General features: G+C 41.0%; 1 protein-coding gene across 2 annotated transcripts in view; it reads right to left on the reverse strand.

Moving 5' to 3' along the window:
• The window catches only part of arhgap21a (Rho GTPase activating protein 21a), a 256035-nt gene that overhangs the window by 152573 nt on the left and 78838 nt on the right, over positions 1–24624 (reverse strand). For both annotated transcript variants that reach the window (XM_043690469.2, XM_043690471.2), the window contains exon 3: positions 272–451. In XM_043690469.2, coding sequence (XP_043546404.2) covers positions 272–451 — 180 coding nt within the window. The remainder of the gene's footprint in view (positions 1–271; positions 452–24624) is intronic.

Here is a 24624-nt window from a genome sequence, read left to right on the forward strand (position 1 = left end):
GTCGAAGCACAGGTTGACATACAACTTGTGTTACAACCATTACAGACTTGCGTTACATTCCTATCTCAGTGCATACAACTTGTTAACACAATTTTCAACATTACATTAAGTTGCTTAAAAGCTGTCCACAGCAACTTAAAATTCTAATCAGATTTGTAGTTATTGACATAACTCTGTTCAATCAAAATACTAAATGAAAAGGAAATATAAGTTTTCAACAAAATAGTTTTGGAAAGTAACTAAGAGCTGCTTATTATTTTAAGTATCTAACCTTTATATTGGTATGCACAGCTGACTCTGGGGGGTAGACAATGAAGTGTCTCAGCGTAAATCCAAAGCCTTGTGAATTTCGTCGTAGACTAATAGTTTTTGGGCCTGGCCACGAGAAAATGTCTTCCACCAATGGAGAGATGGTGTCAACTTGCCGACTTCCGTTCTTCTTGTCTTTTCCCTATGGTAAGAAAACAATTAAGAACTGTCAACAGCAATTTTTACTTGAATACAAATAAAGAATCATTAAAATATTTACAGTAAAGAAGCTTTCCTTCCGAACATAAGTTTCTTTCTCTTCTTTACCAAAAGTACACATCCATTGCAGATTCAGCAGTCTTTTTTTAAAAAAAAGTTCCCTTACAGCAAAGAGACTAGTCTCTGGTGTTTACCAGAATTCTCATTTGTTCCTCAAATGCTAGAAAAGGAATATTCACAAAAGAAAATGAATATTTTAAGAACACTTAACCTTGCACTCATCAGGACATTTGACAAGAATACAAAAAAGGAGGAAATGAACAGTTGCTTGAGAGAACAATTAAATCATGTTCATCCATATTTCAACACCATTTTACCACCTTTCATCCCTCATGCCAATATTCTAACCTAAACTGAGTTTGTAGCAAATTTGTTTTGAAATTCATTTTATTTGTCACTTGTCAGCTTAAACCTATATATTGTCCACATCTTGCTGCACATGTGCACAAAACTGCTTCAGTAGCTGAATCGTCACAAATAATGATGAACATTGTGCAATTCTCAACAAATATTCCTAATTCTGATTTGAATTTATACGGAGGGAAGGTCATTGATGAAACAGTTGAAGATGGTTGATTCTAAAACACTTGGAGGAATTCCTGCCTGGGACTGAGATGACTGATTTCCAACAACTACCATGTTCCTTTGCACTAGATATGACTCCAAACAACTTTCTCTACTTCCTACTGACTTCAGTTTTGCAAGACCACCTTGATGCCATTCTCAAGTCAAATGCTGGTTTGATGACAAGGGCTACCAACTCTACTCCACATCTGAAAATCAGCTCTTTTGCTCATGTGAATGAAGCTGTAATGAGTCAGGAGCAGAGTGGTCCTCAATACTAATCAGGTCCCACAGCATATGCAATGTCCAAATAGCCTTCAGTTCTTTCTTGATACCAGAGTGAAATGTATTGGTTCCATACTTACACTTTTAATGCAAGGTACCTCAGGGAAAAGCTTGGCACTTCTGGTGGAAGAGGGATGTAAAATCTTCAGCCATGCCTTTTGCACTAATGTGCTCAACTTCTCCATCAATGAAGATGGGAAATTTGTGATTTCTCCCTTCTTGTTAATTGTTAAAATTGCCTACCACCATTCACAACTTTTGCAGAAGGACTGCTGAACTCAGATCTGATTGGTTTATGTGGGCTTGCTTAGGTTTCTCTTGCTAATTCTGTTGTTTGGCATGAAGAAATCCATATGTTATAGCTTCACTGGATTCACAGCTCATTTTTAAGTACTGTTGGTGCTGCTCCAGCCATATTCTTTAACACTTAGGAATACAGTGATGGAAAAGCACATCAGATCAGGCAGCATCCAAGGAGCAGAAAAATCATTGTATCAGACTTTTGCCCAAAACATCAATCTTCCTGCTGCTCGGATGCTGCCTGACCTGCTGTGCGTTTCCAGCACCAGTCTAATCTTGACTCTGATCTCCTGCATCTGCAGTTCTCACTTTCGCCTATATTCTTTAGTACCCTTCATTGAACACAGCTGATCGCCTGGCTTGACGGTAATGGTAGAATGGCAGATATGCTAGGCTATTAGGTTAAAGATTTTGGTTGAATATAATTTCTGACGGACTGCAGCACCTCACCAGTTTGAGTTTCCGGAACTGTTTGAAATCTGTCTCATTTAGCAGGGTGACAATGACGCAAACACAGCGGAGGATATCTTCAATGTTGGACTTCATCTCCACTAAGATGTGGCTGTGGTCACTCTCACCAACACTGTCTGAACTTTGCTACAGGTGAACTGCCAAGGAACAGGTCACAGTTTTTTTTTTAAAAAAAACCACCCTCTTGTTGGTTCTCTCACCACCTGCCACAGATCCAGTCTAGCAGCTATGACCTTTAGGACGAAGCCAGCTGAATCAGTAGTGATGCTTTTAAGGCACATCTATTGATGGATATCCATGTCCCTGCCAAGACTACATTCTGTGCCCTTGCCATTCTCAGTGCATCCTCCAAGTGGTTTTCAACGTGGAGGAGTACTGATTTATCAACCAAAAGTTGTGACAGGTAATGACCATGAGGTCCATAGATTGATAGATTAGATAGGCATATGCAGAGAATGCAGAAAAGGATATTTGGCCCATCAAGTCGGCACCAACAAAACTATCACTGAAACAACACTAATCCCAATTTCCTGCAGGTTTCCCATATCCTTGAATGTTATGACACTTGAAGTGCTCATCCATTTATTTTTAAAGAAGATTGTAAGGTTTTCGGCCTTCACTACCTTTCAAGGTAGTGCATGCCAGATTCCCACCATTCACTGAGTAAAAAGGTTTGGCCCAAATCCCCTCTGAACCTCTTGCCCCTTATCCTAAAACTATATCCTCTCATGAGTGACCCCTCATACAAGGGAAACAGCTTTTCTCTATGCACCCTGTCCATACTCCTCAATCTTATACACCACAATCAAATCTCTCCCCGCCCCTCCTCCTCCTCCTCCCCCCCCATCTCTCTCTCCCACCTCCTCCTCCCCCCCCCAGCCTGCTCTAAAGAAAACAAACCAAGTCTATGTAGTCTCACCTTTTGGCTCACTCTCTCCAACCCAGGCAACATCCTAGTGAACCTTCTCTATGCCCCCTCCAGTTCTATCACATCCTTCCTTTAGTGATTAGATTAGATTACTTACAGCGTGGAAACAGACCCTTAGGCCCAACAAATCCACATCAACTCTCCGAAGAGCAACCCACCCAGACCCATTCCCCTACATTTACCCCTTCACCTAACACTACAGACAATTTAGCATGGCCAATTCACCTAACCTGCACATTTCTGGACTGTGGGAGGGAACCGGAGCATCCGGAGGAAACCCATGCAGACAGTTGCCTGAGGCGGGAATTGAACCCGGGTCTCTGGTGCTGAGAGGCAGCAGTGCTAACCACTGAGCCACCATGCCACCCACTGCGATAACCAGAACTGCATATTGTACTCCAGCTGTGGCCTAACCAATGTGTACAACTCCAACATTACCTCCTTGCTCTTATATTCCATGCCACAACTGATGAAAGCATATACCTAACTATTCTATTCACTTGCTTTGCCTTCTTCAGAGAACCATGAATAATTACCCCAAGATCCTGCTGTTCCTCTAAGCTACTCAGGGTGCTGCCATTCATTAAAATATTCTCTCATCGTGTTCCTTCTTCCAAAGTGCATTACCTTGCATATATCATGGTTAATTACCAGCTGTCACTGGTCTGCCCATCTGACCAACCCATCTATAACGTCTTCTAGCCAATAACTATCTTCTTCCCTACTGACCACTCTACCAATCTTAGCCTAGTGTGCAAATTTGCTTAATACCCTCTCCCCACCCAATCCCCTACACTTTCATCAATTTAATTTATGTATGTAACAAACAACAAGAATCCCAGTACTGATGTTTGCGGAACACTGCTGGACATTGGCCTCCCTTCAGTCAAACAGCCTTCTACCACTATTCATTGTGTCCTATTACTAAGCCAGTTTCTGATCCATCTCAAGTTTCCCTTAATTCAATGCAGTTTAACCTTCTCAATCAGTCTCCCATGGGACCTTGTCAAAAGCTTTACTAACATACAGGTTTCCTTGCCAATGTCCTGATTAAGTGCATGGAAAGAGCATTAGCAGAAGTCAAACCAGGGAGATACCTATGAAATGGATAGAAGCAGTCCAACATCTGTGTGAACTAATTATTGAGAACATTTTTGCAAGCATCTTATCACCACACATACGGAAGTATTGAGTAAGCAACAAAATGACATCTACTCATATTACCTTAATTTTTCTCTCACTTGTATGTCCACATGTAAGGTACAATTATCATGGGAGATCATTCAGCTGCAGCCACCACAATTAGTCTCCAAATAAAGGGTACCCAAAAGCAAACTGAAGTGATAGACAATAGACAATAGGTGCAGGAGTAGGCCATTCTGCCTTTCGAGCCTGCACCACCAGGCTCACTCCCCCTCTCTTTTTTTGTGTGATCTAAACCTCATAAGCAAGTAACCACAAAGAAGGGACTCTATCAATGGTTTCATCTTCTAATCAAACAAGTCCAAAACATGGTTCATAGTTCAGAATTGCAGATACTTTGCAAACTAAAAACACCAACACCAAATCAAAAATTCCCCATATCAGATTTATAGCAGAAATGTGGAGGTCATACTCTACCATTTCGTCTGTTAATACTATTAAACATGGTAAGACATGATTCATACTCTCCCTGGAGGCATGTTTTTGAACACAGAACATAGAACGTTACATTTTGCATCAAATAGATATTAAACCAAAAACATCCTTCAAGCGTTGGATGAAAATTTTATTGAGTGGAAGTGTTCACTCACGACACAGACCGTTTCAAATAATTTGATCTGGAGTGGGTCTTATTAGGTCAACCCCCTAATATAAATATTCACTTATCTCAATAAACAAATACTAGACTGGCTTTGTCCAGATCAGTATACTTGCTTCATGTTTTGCTTTTGCCCAACTCTTAGAGACCATTGCAGCAGCAATAAAGACGGCCACCAAAAACATGAGAGCTTAAAATGTCTCAAGACATGATTCGGCCTGGATTAATCTCAGAACAACCATCTCTAAAAGAGTGCATTTCCAGCCTGTAGCAAAGCATAACACTAACAGGCACACAGGTGGAATATTTATACCATGCAGGCTTGAATCAGTGAAGGCGATTTACAGAAGTGCAAAATACTGTAGATGCTGAAAATCAAACTAAAACAAAAATTGTGGCAATGTTCAGCAACATTTGTACCTGTGCCCAAGACAACAGTTTTAATATTCCTAAATGTTAGACTGAGGAAGTTATTTATGCCCTCTCCATGTTCAACATAACCTGCCCGTACAATAAAAAAAAGTTCAGTGCATTAAGAGGTACAGTCAGGTTGTTTCATGTAGAATATTAGACTGTACTTCAGACAAGAATTTGCAGTTCCTCACACCAAACAGGATTATTCTTGCATCAACCTAATATAATAAAACTAACTGTAGGAAAATTTGGCAGCTGGTTTGCGCATTTCATGGTCCCAAAGGCAGCATAGTGATTCAGCACCTAACACTGCTGCCTCAGTGCCAGAGAATCGAGTTCAATTCCAGCCTTGGATGACTATGCAAGGAGTTTGCATGTTCTCCCCATGTCTGCGTGGGTTTCCTCCGGGTGGTCTGGCTCCCTCCCACAGTCCAAAGATGTGCAGGTTAGATGGACTGGCCACACTAAATTGCCCTGTAGTATCGAGGGATGTGTAGGCTAGGTGGAGATGGGGTCAAGGAATAGGTCTGGGTGGGATGCATTTTGGAGGGTCAATGCAATCTCAATGGGCCAAATGTCCTCTTCCTGAACCATAGGGATTCTACAATTCAAAATCAATGAATTTGGTGTGCCAGCTTAACCAATCTCAGTCAGTGAAGCAGCGAGTGGACTATACTTATCATTAGTGATTGTAATCTGAGAATATACTAGAATGTAGCTTTTGAAGAGGTATTGGAAGTGATAACAGGAAATAAAACACAACTGCTTAATTAAGTATGCCTACATTGTAAACAGGTGGTAAGGATTAATACTGTGATTTTTTTCCCCTTAATATTCAATAGCTCAATTACAGATGTTGGAGGAAGCCAAATCAAATTTATTATAAGTTTGGTAATTTTAATACATTTACTTGAATTTCCAGTGACTGTGTGGAATGACCACACAAGACAGACCTTTAAAATAACAATCTGTAAGCAACATTAAAGAATCAATAAATTAATATCCTAAATTCAAGTCTCATTTGTCAGCATTTGGGCCATGTCCCTCTAAACCTTCCATATTCATATACCCATCCAGATGTCTTTTAAGTATTGTAAGTGTACCAACCTCCATTTCTTCTAGCAGCTTATCCCATACAAACAGCACCCTGCGTGAAAGGGTTGCCCCTTACGTCCCTTTTATATTTTTTCCCTCTCACCTTTAGCCTCTGCCTTCTTGTTTTGGACTCCCCCTACTCCCCATTCACCCTACCCACACCCCTCATGATTTTATAAATTTCTGTAAGGTCATCCCTCAGCCTCCAGTGCTCCAGGGATAATAGCCCCGGCCTATTCAACCTGTCCCTATAGCTCAAATCCTTCAACATCCTTGGAAGTCTGTTCTGAACAGAAAAGATCACCAATGTAACTATGGTGATGACTAACAATCCAATGCCACAGATATTCTTTAATTTAGTGAACATTTTATTCATCAAGAATCAGTCCAAGGTCCATTTGACTCCTGGTGACCAGATTTTTTTTCTTTTCCCAAACAGGTAACCCTTAATCTCCAAATCAACTTTCTCCTAGCTGTGTTATGGGGAAAAGGAGGGGGTAGATCTTCCAAACTCTTTTAAACCCACACATATTTTGCCTCTTCAATTTGAGTACAGACTCCCAACTTTCACAATTTGTAGTGAATAAACAGCATTGCACACACTTCAGATGCAGAACTAGCTGCCTCCATCTCTCTACTGTCTTTCTCTTAGATTCTCGTGACAATTATTTTCTGGCAGTATTTACAACCATTTTCAATTGACCCTTATCTTCTCAAGGCTCATTGCTATGGCCATGTAAATTACATGGGTTATAGATCCAAGTGAAAATGTTAGTTAGTTATCTTTCGCTTCACAACTTCATTCCATCTTGAAATCAAAGAGACTATTTCAAATATAACTATTTGTTTAACTTGCCATTCTGTTGTCTTCAAGGAACCATGTACACCAAGATCCTTCTATCCTCAGTACCATGCAAGGTCAAACCATTCATCATGTTCTTTGGCTAGTACACTATGGAACGCAACCAAACGATAGCTACTTGTGTGAGAAACAAATATCTGCCTGCATTGCAAGTTCTTTTAAATGAAGTAGAAAGCTTTCCTAAGCTTTCTAAACGTTGTTATCTATGTAGTTGAACATAATGGTGATAATCAAAAGCAAGCAGAAAGATATTTGGATCACTTGAATACAATATGGTTGCGAATATGTAGGCTCAAAAATAAAATTAATTCATCTGATCCACTTACATAGAACATAGAAGAATACAGCGCAGTACAGGCCCTTGGGCCCTCGATGTTGCGCCGATCCAAGCCCACCTAAACTACACTAACCCACTATCCTCCATATACCTATCCACTTGGTAAAATACACTGCGTGTTAGCAGAAAATTCTACGTAAAATTACTTCTGATCTCTGAATGTGACTTGAGGTGGTTCTGGATGCAAGTAATCTGCTGCAGAAATTATCAGAACATATGCTAAGAAATTTGTGCCTTATCTCAAATCCAGTGTGTTCAGTCATAATTGTTCTGATATGTAGTCATCTCCTTTCAGGTCAGTCCTAAGGTCTGGTAAAAGTGTGGGATGTGCTAAAAATAAATCACTGCGTAATCGTTAACATATCTGCCCTCTTTGAATTCAACAACAAGTATTTAGATTAATTTTCAGTGCAAATTGCTAGCGTACTAGATCTTGAGAATAACCATGAGTTGATTAAGTTTGTAAATTCTAAGTTTTTATTTTTGTAGTAATTTGATCTAGATTTTAGTAAGCTTAAGCTTAGAAATTGATGATCAATTCCTAGTGGGTGAGCACTTCAAATGTTTCCAGGTTAAAATTTCTAGCCGAGTGTGCTTGGGTTATACCCACCATGAAAGTGAAAATAGAATGCTCTATTCCTAACCTATTTAAATCTAAATAAACTGATTATAATCAGAAATAAATTAGTGAATGAAGGAGGATCACTGGACCAGAAACATTAACTCTGAATTCTCCTCACAGATGCTGCCAGAGCTGCTGAGCTTCTCCAGTAACTTCTATTTTCATTATAAATTACAGTAATTTCTGCTGAAGATAGAGTATCAAACAGGAGAAAATGAATGCATGATTTCTCAAATACAATAGGGATTGTACTTCAATATTTATTCATTGGCTATGAGCAATTTTGGGAGCTCCCAAGATTGAGAAAGGTACCATAGAAACATTAGATAATTATTACAGAAATACAAAAATAGATATTAATTGGGTAAATGTATTTCAGTTGCATTTTATGATTACAGACATATTAGGATGGCACAGAGTTTAGGTCATAGCACTGCTGTGAATCCAAGGACTTTTCCAAAATCGACAGAGAAATCGGTTAATATATTTTTCACCATTAGAGGGCAAAATACATCCATGGTCTTCAGTTACACTTCAGTTCCAGTCTTTTAATCCTCAGGAAGAAACCATATATAAATATGTACTGTTGCTGAGAGTTTATATGCTCTTTGCAATCATAGTGCATTAACTAATTCATTACAGGCCATGCTCAAAATACATAGGGCAGCAGGTTATTCTGTGGGGCCATCAATTGGCAGTTTCAGAGTTACAAGATCAAAATATTGGCCAGTTAGTCACAGAGTTAGATTAAACTCTGTTACATTGCTCATGATACAGAATCCGCCAAGTTTTAAAAAAAAACCAGACACCTTGAACATGCCTTTGATATCCATCCATATCAAAAGAAATAAGCCCTCTAAGCCTTTTACATCTCTAACAATGCTGAACTAAAGCTCTATTTTGGTGAAAATACATTCAACATTGATGGAGAAGTGGGCCAGAGTGTCATGGAAGGAATGGTCCCTACAGAATGTTGACAAGGGAGTAGACAGGAAGATTTATTTAGTGGTGGCATCCTGCAGGCGACTGAAATGACAAGGATGACCCTTTGATTACAGAGACTGGTGAGCGGAAAATGTGGACAAGGAGAGCCCTATCCTTATTCTCGAGGGATGTAGCGGGATAAGGGCAGCAGTGCAATAAATGAGTTAGACACAGCTGAGGACCACGTCAACCAATGGATGGAGGTGGGGATTCTTGACTGATGCAAAAAGAGAACATGTCTGAGGCTTCCTGTGGAAGTTGCATCACTGGAATAAATACAATGGAGAATAAACTGGGAGAAAGGAATGGAATCCAGGAAACAGGGTGAGAGGAAGTATAGTCAAGGCACCTGTGGAAGTGAACCCAATCATCTGCACCTGCCTCAACAGAAGTCTTCCCTCCATCATTAAGGTCTGAAACAAGGAAGGCTCGTAGATCCTTGAAAGTGGAGTTGCAAGTAGACAGGATAGTGAAGGTGGTGTTTGGTCCGCTTTCCTTTATTGGTCAGAGTATTGAGTAAAGGAGTTGGGAAGTCATTTTGCAGCTGTACAGGACATTGGTTAGGCCATTGTTGGAATATTGCGTGCAATTCTGGTCTCCTTCCTATCGAAAGGTTGTTGTGAAACTTGAAAGAGTTCAGAAAAGATTTACAAGGATGGTGCCAAGGTTGGAGGATTTGAGCTACAGGGAGAGATTAAATAGGCTGGGGCTGTTTTCCCTGGAACATCAGAGGCTGAGGGGTGACATTATATATATATTCATGAAATCATGAGGGATATGCATAGGATAAATAGACAAAGTATTTTCCCAGGGTAGGGGAGTCCAGAACTAGAGGGCATAGGTTTAGGGTGAGAGGGGAAAAATGCGAAAGCATGCAAAGGGGCAATTTTTTCATGCAGAAGGTAGTGCATGTATGGAATGAACTGCCAGAGGAAGTGGTGAAGGCTGGTACCATTGCAGCATTTAAAAGGCATCTGAATGGGTATATGAACAGGAAGGGCTGAGAGGGATCTGGGCCAAGTGCTAGCAAATGGGGTTAGGTTAGGTTAGGATATCTGGTCGGCACGGACGAGTTGGACCAAAGGGTTTATTTCAATGCTGTTATTTCTCTATGTCCTCCATGTTTGGCACCATTTGCAACTCATATACAGTACAGAGGAACCTTTATTATCCAAACAAGATGGGTGGGCACCATTGACTATTTGGTTAACTGATTTCCTTTGAGACTCCGTTCTCTGTGAAGTCTGCTCTCCATTCAGGAGACTAGGCAGCAGCACACTGTGCGCGAGACCCTGCTCAGCACCCGTCCCCCCAACCCTGTCCTCTCCCACCCAAACCCACAACCACTGTCGGACCCCCTCCCCCAAACAGCTGGAGTGGAATGTCTGGGCGTGTGGGAGAGGAGAAGGGAGGGGGGGAGAAAGAGAGAGACAGAGAGACAGGAAAAAAAGAGAACACGGGTGGTCAGTCACTTGGAGACAGTGTCTGGACTGTCCAGGATTGTTCTCAACATTTCTGTGAGCCAAGTTTGTTTTTAATCATTGTACCTGTAAACAAAAGACTCGATCAGAGTTGAAACAGCTCTTTGGCATAATGTTTCTATTGGGGCCTTGAGATCCCCATCCGATATTCTGATAACCGAGGTTTCCCTGGACTAGATTTTTAAAAAATGCATAGAGTCTTTGGTATTACTGTCCTCTTACCTAAACAGGAAAAAATCTAGAATAACAAATACCGTATATACTCATGTAAAAGTCGATATAAAGTCGACCCCTTATTTTTGGCCAAACAATCTTGTATTTTCCATATATCATGTGCAAAAATCGACTCTACTAATCAGATTATACACCTCTTACAAAGGAAACTACACATCCCCATTAACCCACTTTTTTAAAATTTGCATTCACACAAGTAACTCTACTCATTGCTCTTGGTTTGCTAGATTGCATCTCTATTCATTCATAACTCTACTTAGCCCATTTGGTTTATTACAGCACGTTTTGATTCAGTCATTCAGACTGGTACTAAGTCTATCAGTTCACGATCCAAAAGTTAATAAAGTTGAAAAGTTAATCAATCTAATTGTACCATTACATCTGAATAAAAGTGAGTTATATTAGCTACATATATATTCAATTCTTTACCAAGTTTGTTAATGTTGCTGAGGTTCATCATATACAAATGTAAATGGGAGGGTAACTGAAGAATTTGTCAGGAAAGTTCAGGATGCTTACACATTCAAAATTTAATAAATGTTTCATTTTAGTGTGCCATTGTAGCAGGCCATGATCTTGTTGAACAGTGATTATGCAGGAGTTCAATGAATCTTTGACATGTCAAATATTCATACCAGTATATATAAATAAAATTTACTACCAGTAATTCATTCTTGTTTCGCTTACTTTTATCTGGTAATTACCTTTTATTGTAATACATTGTGTTTTTCTTCTTTACCTGGGATGAGCTGAGTGATCAAATCAGCTTCTGCTAATAGCACGGTATTTCAAACTGCAGCGTGAATTTCAGCCCTCAAAACTAGTACCTGTGTATTAGTCCACCCTATAAATTGAACTTCTTAAAATGCTCTTTTAAAAAATTCACTTTTACACGAGTATGTATGGTACAAAATAAAATTAACTGCTTTACATATGAAGGAAGGATAGAAAGAGAGGCAAGAGAAGAAAGAGAGGCAAGAGAGGAGGAGCGGTGGCATTTTTGATAAGGGATAACAGTACAGCTGTGCTGAGGGAGAATATTCCCGGAAATACATCCAGGGAAGTTATTTGGGTGGAACTGAGAAATAAGAAAGGGATGATCACCTTACTGGGGTTGTATTATAGACCCCCTAAATAGTCAGAGGGAAATTGTGAAACAAACTTATAAGGAGATCTCAGTTATCTGTAAGAATAATAGGGTGGTTATGGTAGGGAATTTTAACTTTCCAAACATAGACTGGGACTGCCATAGTGTTAAGGGTTTAGATGGAGAAGAATTTGTTAGGTGTGTCCAAAAAAATTTTCTGATTCAGTCTGTGGATGTACCTACTAGAGAAGGTGCAAAACTTGACCGACTCTTGGGAAATAAGGCAGGACAGGTGACCGGGGTGTCAGTGGGGGAGCACTTTGGGGTCAGCGACCATAATTCTATTAGATTTAAAATAATGATGGAAAAGGATAGATCAGATCTAAAAGTTGAAGTTCTAAATTGGAGAAAGGCCAATTTTGACGGTGTTTTGACGGTATTAGGCAAGAACTTTCGAAAGCTGATTGGGGGCAGATGTTCGCAGGTAAAGGGACAGCTGGAAAATGGGAAGCCTTCAGAAATGAGATAACGAGAATCCAGAGAAAGTATATTCCTGTCAGGGTGAAAGGGAAGGCTGGTAGGTACAGGGAATGCTGGATGACTAAAGAAATTGAGGGCTTGGTTAAGAAAAAGAAGGAAGCATATGTAAAGTATAGACAGGATTGATTGAGTGAATCCTTAGAAGAAGTAGGAGTATACTTAAGAGGGAAATCAGGAGGGCAAAAAGGGGACATGAGATAGCTTTGGCAAATAGAATTAAGAAGAATCCAAAGAGTTCTTACAAATACATTAAGGACAAAAGGGTAACTAGGGAGAGAATAGGGCCCCTCAAAGATCAGCAAGGCGGCCTTTGTGTGGAGCCACAGAAAATGGGGTAAGATACTAAATGAGCGTTTTGCATCAGTATTTACTGTGGAAAAGGATATGGAAGATATAGAATGAAGGGAAATAGATGGTGATATCGTGCAGAATGTCCAGATTAAAGAGGTGGAGGTGCTGGATGTCTTGAAACAGGTAAAGGTGAATAAATCCCCAGGATCTGATCAGGTCTACCCTAGAACTCTGTGGGAAGTCAGAAAAGTGATTGCTGGGCCTCTTGCTGAGATATTTGTATCATCGATAGTCACAGGTGAGGTGCCGGAAGACTGGAGGTTGGCTAACGTGGTGCCACTGTTTAAGAAGGGTGGTAAGGATAAGCTAGGGAACTATAGACCAGTGAGCCTGAAGTCGGTGGTGGGCAAGTTGTTGGAAGGAATCCAGAGGGACAGGATGTACATGTATTTGGAAAAGCAAGGACTGATTAGGGATAGTCAACATGGCTTTGTTCATAGGAAATCATGTCTCACAAACTTGATTGAATTTCTTGAGGAAGTAACAAAGAGGATTGATGAGGGTAGAGTGGTAGATGTGATCTATATGGACTTCAGTAAGGCGTTCAACAAGGTTTCCCCATGGGAGACTGATAAGCAAAGTTAGATCTCACTGAATACAGGGAGAACTAGTCATTTGGATACAGAACTGGCTCAGAGGTAGAAAACAGAGGGTGGTGGTGGAGGGTTGTTTTTCAGACTGGAGGCCTGTGACCAGTGGAGTGCCACAAGGATCAGTGCTGGGTCCTCTACTTTTTGTCATTTACATAAATGATTTGGATGCGAACATAAGAGGTACAGTTAGTAAGTTTGCAGATGACACCAAAATTGGAGGTGTAGTGGACAGCAAAGAGGGTTACCTCCGATTACAACAGGATCTTGACCAGATGGGCTAATGGGCTGAGAATTGGCAGATGGAGGTTAATTCAGATAAATACGAGGTGCTGCATTTTGGGAAAGCAAATCTTAGCAGGACTAATACATTTAATGGTAAGGTCAGAGAGTGTTGCTGAACAAAGAGACCTTGGAGTGCAGGTTCATAGCTCCTTAAAAGTGGAGTCGCAGGTGTTTAGGTTAGTGAAGGTGTTTGGTATGCTTTCCTTTATTGGTCAGAGTATTGAGTACAGGAATTGGGAGGTCATGTTGCGGCTGTACAAGACATTGGTTAGGCCACTGTTGGAATATTGCATGCAATTCTGGTCTCCTTCCTATTGGAAAGATGTAGTGAAACATGAAAGGATTCAGCAAAGATTTACATGGATGTTGCCAGGGTTGGAGGATCTGAGCTAACAGGAGAGGCTGACCAGGCTGGGGCTGTTTTCCCTGGAGCGTCGGTGGTTGAGGAGTTGCCTTATAGAGGTTTGCAAAATTATGGATAGGGTAAATAGACAAAGTCTTTTCCCTAGGGTCGGGGAGTCCAGAACTAGAGGGCATAGGTTTAGGGTGAGAGGGGAAAGATATAAAAGAGACCGAAGGGGCAGCTTTTTCGCACAGAGGGTGGTACGTGTATGAAATGAGCTGCCAGAGGAAGTGGTGGAGGCTGGTACAATTGCAACATTTAAGAGGCAATTGGATGGGTATACGAATTGGAAGGATTTGGAGGGATATGGGCTAGGTACTGGCAGGTGGGGCTAGATTGTGTTGGGATATCGGGTCGGCATGGATGGGTTGGACCAAAGGGTCTATTTCCATGCTGTACATCTCTATGAGTCTGAGTTAGAGTGAGTGGAGTGGAAAAGCAGCTCATGAAAATCAAAAAGCAGGGAACGCTGCACAAAGGACATTGGGAAAAATGTTATTCTGCTCCCCTGGTTATAGGCACTATATAAAATTAAGTCTTGTTGCATTTGGGGATATATTTTGATTCAGCTGAAGTCACTCACATTTGAAAAGTGTTTCTGGTTTAATTGCCTTGACTTTTATGTTAAGTGGATGAGAGTGGTACTGGAAAAGCACAGCAGTTCAGGCAGCATCCGAGGAGCAGGAAAATCGACGTTTCGGGCAAAAGCCCTTCATCAGGAAGTGGAGCTACTTGGGTTAAGCATTAGAGAATGGCTACTGACACTGTGACACTGGTATTCCATGTGACACTGTATACTTACATATATTATTGATACTTGGCAAGTGGAATTGCGACTATGCGACTTGTGAAGTGAAACTGGACATCATAGACACAAGGTAGTCACTACTTCCAAGAAAGAACTGAGGAAAGACTCAAGTAGCAGCAAGACTACAGAGCTTGCCACAATATGAAACAGTTGACAAACCCACAGGTGTCCTTAAGGGGCAGCAGATAAGCACCATGATAAATAGGAATGCAATGAGATGCTGATAGGGTTAGGAGGATGGGTTTTATGTGGAACATAAATATCAGCATACATCAGTTCAGTTGAATTACCTTGAGCTATACATATGACTCAACTTCATGCATTTTTTTTCCAAAATTTCCTTCCTGACACGGTCTTTCAACACAGAATGTTGAACAGTTTAACACAATAACGCGCATAAATTAAGATCTTCAAACATTTTTGTTGAAAATTACTATTACATGTCAATAGTTGGTGCACAAAGTTACAGAAGCAGCATTAGATTAGATTACTTACAGTGTGGAAACAGGCCCTTCGGCCCAACAAGTCCACACCGACCCGCCGAAGCGTAACCCACCCATACCCCTACATTTACCCCTTTACCTAACACTACGGGCAATTTAGCATGGCCAATTCACCTGACTTGCACATCTTTGGAGTGTGGGAGGAAACCGGAGCACCCGGAGGAAACCCACGCAGACACGGGGAGAATGTGCAAACTCCACACAGTCAGTCGCCTGAGGCGGGAATTGAACCCGGGTCTCTGGCGCTGCGAGGCAGCAATGCTAACCACTGTGCCACCGTGCCGCCCACGTGCAGCATGTTTACTTAAAAATAATTTTGGATCATTTTATTCAATTTGAGCAAAATCCACCTGACTATTCTCATTTTACTCATTTGTCAATACAATGGCAGACTTCAAATGAAGAAAATCTCAATCACTAATGACAAAAAACTCCCAAGATTTGTCACAGGACATGCATATCTTTGTCATGAGAAATGTATGGAACCGTTGTAAGAGAATTAAGGAATGCCATGACAAAAACACTAACAGTAAACAAGTAAATCATCTTTTCTAAGATTTATCTGGACAAACATGTTTGATTGTTGGCAAGGGTGTTACATATCTAACAGTGTACCCAAAGCAGCACCATAGCTCAGACACCACAAACTATTATGCCTAAATAATAAAATTTTTGCCACCACTTTAAGACATTGAAGGAAGAATAGTAACCAAGGATTGGAAAACAAATAACATTTCAACCAAGCTTATGAAAACTAGCATCAGGATGACCCAGAAAACAGTAGGTTAATAATGAGCTCATACCTAGGATAGGTAAAGAATATTAAAAAGTGATAGTGAACAGATAAGAAGTCGCACAGAGTTTTAAAGAGTTCATTTTTGCTGAACAAATGTAATGAAGCTCTTCAAAACCAAAACTGACAATCTCGTTGACAATAAAAAGTTTGTCAATGTTAATAGGCTTATGATTGCAGAAAGGCTTTTGATACAATGTCACGTCACACACACAAGCAATTATTTCATAAAGGGATGAAAGAAGAGTACAGGAAACAAACTTCCACAGTGGAATGAAAATTCACAAAATCAAAAAAGTGAACAATACCTATAAATGGAATTGCATTGATATGCAAAAAAGGTCACAAGTAGGAAGTGATAACAATTGAGGATGACTTGATTTCACTCAGGTTCAACCGGAGGCTGCTAAGTGCAATTCTTGATCTGCAGATTCTACCATACGTTGGGCAACTTAGATTTTTATATTCCTTTTGGTGCCTCAATTTTGGCTGCACACGCTTCCAATGAAACCTCTCAATATTTCAAGTGCTTTACCAAAACAGCTTGTTTTTGCTCTTCAGTTGGTCACAAGCAAGCCTCTGCAATGCGTCAGGAGACATGTTTCACCACTTCAGGTATGTTTGAAAAACAGTTACTGTCCTTTAAAGAGTTTCCTGTCACAATCAAGTCCCAACAGAGCAATTCATTTAGGAATCTGGTGTCAGGCACAATAACGTGTCCTACCCAGCACAGTTGATTTTGAATGGTTAGCATTATGTTGGGAAACTTGACTTATGACAAGACATTACTGTTGGAGCAGCTTATTTGCCACATTTGCAAGTTCTCGGAGACATTACTGATGATACTTTTCCATGATTTGGAGGTGCAGTGTTGGGGTGGGTGGACAAAGTTAAAAAATCACAACACCAGGTTATAGTCCAACAGGTTTATTTAGAAGCACTAGCTGTTCCAGTGCAACTTGTACTTCCTGCTGTTAGGAAGATTAAAAAAAAAGGAGGATCTGAATTACTGTTCTTTGGTAAACCACAAGCTTAGATCGTGGCACTCAAACAGCTTTTCTCCATTACTCAGTCAAAGGCTGAGCTGGCATACTTAAATGTCATCAATTTTGTTATTTGCGTCTACCTTTGCTGATAGAAGGCTCCCAAGATACAGAAATTGATCCACAACTTCCAGGATCTTGCCATTAAGAGGAAATTGTGGCATCGTGGTAGGATCATGTTAGTAATCCAGATTGTAAAATTTGAATTCCATAAAAATGTCTGGAATTAAAAATCTACTATCAACCACAAAACTATCCCCAATTGTCATAAAAACCCATCTGGTTCACTGATGGCCTTAACGGAAGGAGATGCCCTTACCCGGAGTGACCCACATCTGACTCCAGATCCATAATGTGGTTGACTCTTAACTGCTCTCTGAAATAGTCTAGCCAGTCAATCAGTTGCATCAACTGCTAGAAAAGAAAAGGAAACTGAATGGGCTACCTGGCATCGACTTAGGCACAGAAATGACGACAGCAAAATGAAGCCTGTCAGCCCTGCCAAATCCTCTTTACCAACATCTCGGGATTAATGCCAAAATTAAGAGAACCGTCTTACAGTAACAGCTCGAAAGTCATACCCATAGAATTAATGACTGACACCACCCACCGTCCGTGGTGGTGTCACATCCCACTGGCAGGACAGACCCAGTAGGGGGCTGACAAACTGGAAAAAGCTACCCCAAGAGTGCTCAACAAGCCACCATGAAGATAAATAATGTGCCTGTTATCATATAGCACTCTTCCCCTCTCCTCTCCGCAACAGATTAGCTCTCCTCCATGCATTTGGAAGAAGCACCAAGGGTGTCAAGGAGGGAATCCTTCAGTGTACACCAAGAGTGGGTTGGAAACATCAACACTGACCAACTTGTTATGAAGGTGTAGGCGTCTACTGTACCTTTAAGAGACGCACACAGTGTGCTAAAAGAATTTAAAATGCAACATTTGACTGTGAAACCAATAGTGCAATGTTACAAAAACAAATTCAAATTTGACCAGTTAAAAATTATGCCCAAGATGCCAAAATTCAATCAAATTTGAATTTCGTATTTTGGTCATATTAAAACCAATTAAACGATCCAATGTTTTGGGGTATAAAACTCGACATTTTGAACAGTTAGGAGGAAACTTGCCAAACCACCAACAAGTTCAGACTGCCAACAGAACAGCTCTCTGAAAGGTACCTGTCTATAAGAAGTTAGCTTGGCAGAGCATCGAAAAGGCGACAGAGGAAAATCTGCTGAGGATTTTTTTTTGTAAACCTTAAATCGGGATTTTTTTAATAATATATTGTTATTAAGAAAAAATAGATTTTTAAATATTACAAATACAAAACAATGCAATTCAAAACAGTACAAAAATAGTACAAAAGTAAACCCAAATAAAGAAAATTCCCCAACCCACCCTCCTATACGAATGTATAAACATATATAAGAGAAGTATAAAATTAAAAAAACCTAAACTAGCTATTTAACTAAATAAATAACAAATAAATAAACAGTAATAACTCAGCCCAGCCAAACAAAACATACATTCACTCATACACAAACCATACACTCATACATTCACAGTTCCTCTTCCCTGGATATTGGACTCATGAAACACAATCGTTACGGCTATATAAAAACCCTTGTTAGTGTGGCAGATAAATATGTGTCCAGGTATTTCAAAAAGGGTTGCCATGTCTTGGAAAAATTCTCAGTTTTGTGGTGTACTATATTTGTGAGAAAATCCAGGGAAATATGCTCCATAACAATCTTCCGCCAACCCGGCAGGCCTGGGGGTTTTCGGATATCCAACCGAGCAAGATATTCTTCCTTGCACAGCACGTAAGAATATTGAAAAGTTTTTTCTTACGCGCATCTGCAGAAAATATAATGGGTAGGCCCAAAAGGAGAGAAATAGGGTCCTTCTCCACTCCTACACCAAAAATCCTCTCCATTGTACCCCCACAGCACTCCAATATGTTTGAAGCCTGTCACAAGACCAAAGACAATGGGTAAGAGTGTCCGTACAGACCTTGCACTTGGGACATGCTGAAGATATCCCTGGTTTAAATTTTGACAAACGATCTGGGGCCAAGTGGACCCTGTGGAGAATCTTCAACTGTAAAGCATGGGTCCTATTACAAATTGATATCTTCCTTGCATTCTCCCAAATATCCTCTCATGCCTCTCAGGAGACTTCAACACCCAGCTCTCTTTCCCACATTTTGCAGAGTCTATCAGACTCATCTGAGGTGGCACCCCCCCAATTAGTGATATAAAGTACTGACAGAGAGTGTACTCTTAGCCCTTAGTACCCCTCTTTCTATGTCAGATTTGTCGGGGTCAAAAGTGTGGTCTTTTTTTGAATAAAATCCCAACTTGAAAAAAACGAAAGAGGTCTCTATTAGATAACTCGTACTTCCGTACTAACTGATCGAAGGACATCATTACATCTCCCTCAAATAAATCACCCATGCAAGATATACCCCTAGCAGCCCAACGCTTAAACCCTGAATCTATCATACCCAGTTGAAAACCCAGCATACCCACTAAAGGGGTAAACAAAGATGTTTTGCCAATATTACCTCCCCTCTGCTGAATTGCCCTCCATGCTTTAACAGTATTGGTGACTATTGGGTTATGGCAATATTCCCTAACTGTCCTCACCTTGTCGAAAAACAGCAAACTGGTAAGGGGGCACCTTGCCTGGGAGGTTTCGATATCTAGCCATATTGAAAGACGGTCCCCACAAACCCAATCACTCACATAGGTCAAAAGCGAAATTAATTGGTCCTTTTTAATGTCCGGAAGGTCTACTCCCCCCAATCTGTGAGGCAACTGCAGTTTGGCTAATTTAATGAGGGGCTGTTTACGGTGCCAGATAAAGGAGCTGAACCAACCGTTCAGTCCCCTGAGTGTTTGTTTATTGAAAATCAGGGGGAGCATCCGTATAGGGTATAGCAAACAAGGGAGAATATTCATCTTAATAAGCGCTATCCAACCCAAACATGAGACTGGAAGTGCCTCCCATCTTTGGAGATCTTGTTTAATTTTTTCAAATAATTAAGTAAAATTGGCTTTGAACAGCCAATCCAGAACTGGAGTAATGAATATGCTCAAATGCACAAAACCCCCCTGTGACCACCTAAATGGGAATCTATAGTCACTCCCAAGAGCCAACTCTTTCGTAAGACCACCCATAGGCATAGCCTCTGATTTAGCAAAATTAATCTTATACCCTGAAAAAGCGCCAAGTGCGTGAATGCATTGTATCAGGCAAGGCACTGAAACTGCTGGATTTGTCAAGAAAATTAGAACATCGTCTGTATACAGCGAGATCTTATGTAATTTTGACCCCACTTCTGGAGCTGATATATTGAGACCCCCACGAATGGCCTCTGCCAACGGTTCAATCTCCAATGTAAAAAGGAAGGGTGAAAGGGGACAGCCCTGCCGGCTGCCCCTAGAAATATTAAAATTGCTTGATCGTACCCAGTTGGTAATGACTGTCGCGAGAGGTACACTGTAGAGAACCTTTACCCATCTTATGAAAAGTTCGCTCAGACCAAACCGGTCTAGAGTAAAGAAAAGGTATGGCCACTCAACTCGGTCAAATGCCTTCTCTGCATCTAAAGAAATCACCAATCCCTGTATTGACTGCTGTTGGCATGCTTGAATTACGTTAAGCAGCCTCCTAACATTATTGGAGGATCTGCGACCCTTTATGAAGCCCGCCTGATCCTCTTTATTAATAAAGGGTAACACAGTCTCCAGCCTTAACGCAAGAGCCTTAGAGAGGGAGCAAGATGGGCCTATATGAAGCACAGTCTTCCGGATCCTTCCCTTTTTTAAGGATAAGTGAAATATTGGCCTCTCTCAGAGATGGTGGGAGACAATCATGACTATGAATCATTAAACATATGCAGCATCGGGCCTGACAGTATACTTATAAATTCCTTATAGAATTCACTGGGATATCCATCAGGACTGGGCGCCTTTCCACTCTGACGCTGCCTCACAGCTTCTTGCACTTCTTGCTCTGATAATGGGGCATTGAGAAAGGACTGTTGTTCGGGAGTCACACCCGGGAGCTTCAGATCTCTAAAAATGGATTCCATTTTGGCTTGCCCCTCCTCACAATTCTCAGACTGATATAACTTAGAGTAGAATCTCTGGAACACCACATTAATCTTTTTAGAATCACGTTAGGTTCACAGACCTTTCCCTAATCACTGTAATGGTTTGTGGGACACTTCTCTTTCTGGCAAGGTATGCTAAGTATTTGGCCTGGCTTGTCACCATGCTCGTATAACCTTTGCTTTGCAAAAGACAGCTCCTTCGTTACCGTCTGCGTGAGCACGGAATTTAGTGCAGACCGCAGTGCCGTAATCCTCTGTAGTTTGACCAACGAAGGTCTGTCAAAATAGGCCTTCTCGGCTGTCTTCAACCGTGCTTCAAGGAGACGTTGCTGCTCACCCTTCTGCCGCTTCCTAACTAACTAACCCCCTCCTGGCATAAGCTTTGGCAGTTTCCCAGAGAACAGATGAGTTATCAACCGAGCCTATGTTGATGTCTAGGAATGCCCGAAATTCCCTAGAAAAATCCTCCACAAACTTACTGTCCTTGAGAATAAAAGGGTCCATTAACATCCTTAATTTTAACCATGAGGTACACTGGAGCATGATCAAAGATGGCAATATTACTAATCGTACAGGATGCCACCAGATCCAGGGTTACCGCAGGGGTTAGAAAAAAAATCGATTGTCATGTAACATCTATGCGGATTGGAGAAAAACGTGAAATCCCTATGTGTCGACACCTTCAGACGTCCACCAACCCTAATTCCCACACAAACCCAATAATTGTTTAGTTTGTGCAGAGGGTATCGAGGGACCTTTAAACAACCTGTCTACTGTGGGGTCCATGAGGCAGTTAAAATCTCACCCTATAATGAAGTGCCGAGACTTGAGACTTATCAGTTCAGAAAAAACATCTACCAGGAATTTAAGAGGATGAGCTGGAGGACAATAAACATTTAAAATACCATATTCTTCCCCATTTGTCAAGGCTTTAAGAATTACAAACCTCCCGTATGTGTCTTTAACACATTCCAACAATGTAAATGAGAGATTTTTCCTAACCAATATAGCCACTCCCCTACTTCTGGTATCAAATGATGAAAAATAAACTTGGTCAAAGCCATTCTGTGTAATTTCAGAAGCTCCTTGTCATCTAAATGTGTATCCTGTAACAAAGCAATATCCACCTTCTCCTTTCTAAGACTTAAGAGTAACTTCTTCCTCTTAGTTGGTGAGTGACTTCCCTTGATGTTCCAGGTACACCATTTAATCAAATCATTAGCCATAATCTTCTGCCATTACATTTAAATTCCAGAGAGGAGGGACCCGAACCACAAAATTGCTGAACCTTAGTATCACATGGTCCACCAAATATAAAAACTACATAAACTAAAACCACTACATTTAACAAACATACAAAATAATTAAAAATAAAAAACAAAAACCAGAAAACAACCCAACATATAAGGCGCTAATAGCGCTGAGTAGGGGAACTCAACCTCTGCCCGGAGGGGGCAACTACCCGTCCCAAACTGCCCATAAATAGGCATCTAACTATCCCAACCACCTTCACTTCTCCCAGCTAGAGCCGCATTGCAAGCACAAGCTAAAAAGAATTAACACCCCATAGAATATCATTATGAATAAAAAAACTTATAAAAAGAAGGGTGAATAAATACCCCACCCATCCTTTGGTATGTCCTAACTTAGAAATTTAAAATGCACATCTTAACCACCGCCAGACATGGTTTGAACCAAATTATCATCAATAGAGGGAAAAAAAAGAGGGAAAAACAAAGCTCTAACCGGATTTCCTCCATTTCTTTTACAGAATGATAAACATATAACCAAGAAACAATATTTATACATACTACAATTGTATAAATAAGGTTAGTTTGTCCACAAAGTCTCTTGCCTTCTCCGATGTGTCAAAGAGATGCATGGATCCATCTAAGGTGATCTGAAGCACTGCCAGGGAGTACTGAATCCCAAGCTCCTTCAGTCTTCTCTTGACACCATCATACGATTTTCGTTTCTGGATCACCGCAGCTGAAAAGTCCTGAAAAAACATGATCTTAGACCCCTCGTAAATTAGGGCCTTTTGATCCTTCCCCTGGAGTCTGGAAGCCTCCATGACACTCTGCTTATCCCAGTAATGATGGAACCGCACCAGGAAAGGACGAGGGCGCTGACCCAGACCCGACCTCCGCGCTGCGACCCGGTGAGCCCTCGCTATTTTCAATGCTCTCATGCCAGTCTCCAAGTCGAGTTTCAGAAGCCAATCTTCAACAAATTCCGCAGGCCACTCACCTTCCTTACCCTCAGGCAGACCGATGATCCGAATGTTTTTCCTCCTGCCCGTTTTCAAGATCATCCACTTGGTCACACAAATTACGAACCTGTGTCTTCAGGGCTTGGATCTCATCCTTGAATGAACTGGCATCAGCTTCCACCACTGTGACCCTGTGCTCCACCTCATCCGTCCTCTTCTCCAGATCTCCCAGCTGCTGCTCATGCTTCTGCAGCATGATACAGACTGGAGCCAGTTTCTCTTCAATCTGTTTCCCCAGCATCTCACGAGATTTCAAGAACTGGTTCACCAGGTCCTGGAGAGTAATCGGCTCAGAGGCTGCTGCAGACTGAGCTGCAGACCTGGCCTCGGATGCTCCTCCTCCTTTTTTAGGCATTTCTGGACAGCTGAAAATACAGGTAAGTCAATTTTTAAATGTTTCTTGGGGCTCCACAATCTTTCCAACGCCCCAAGAAATCCTGATGACTTGGGTTGGGCGAGTTAAAGGACCGTCCTGCTCCTGCTGCGATGCGAAGCTCTGCAGTATGATCTTCTCAGATCGCCGCCATCTTAGATCCCCCAATCAGGATTTTTTAACGAGACTGGGAGGAATAGATAGGTTGAAGAGAAAGGAATTGTAAATAGTTGTTGGTTTTAATATTCTCTGTTGTACTTAAAGTTGTTAATTTTTACTTTAAATAGTGACCTCTGGGATAGTTCTTTGCCTCTCCAATTTTAACAGATTACAGCAGGAGGTCAATCCTTTCTATGTGGCTGGTTTAATTCAGCAGAGGGGCTTACCCAGTGTCACAACAAACAAACCTGGTCAAATTCTAAAGGTCTAAGCTGCTTGACTGGGTCTGCTGCAGCTTGTGAGGAACCAAGAAAGGAAAAAACGTATATTAACCTCATCCATCTGCGTGCAACAGATGGACCCATCCATGTTAGCATCAGTAAGA

The sequence above is a fragment of the Chiloscyllium plagiosum genome, unplaced genomic scaffold (assembly GCF_037043375.1).
Source record: "Chiloscyllium plagiosum isolate Xiang-an unplaced genomic scaffold, Cpla_swu_hap1 HiC_scaffold_5, whole genome shotgun sequence".
Classification (NCBI taxonomy): Eukaryota; Metazoa; Chordata; class Chondrichthyes; order Orectolobiformes; family Hemiscylliidae; genus Chiloscyllium; species Chiloscyllium plagiosum.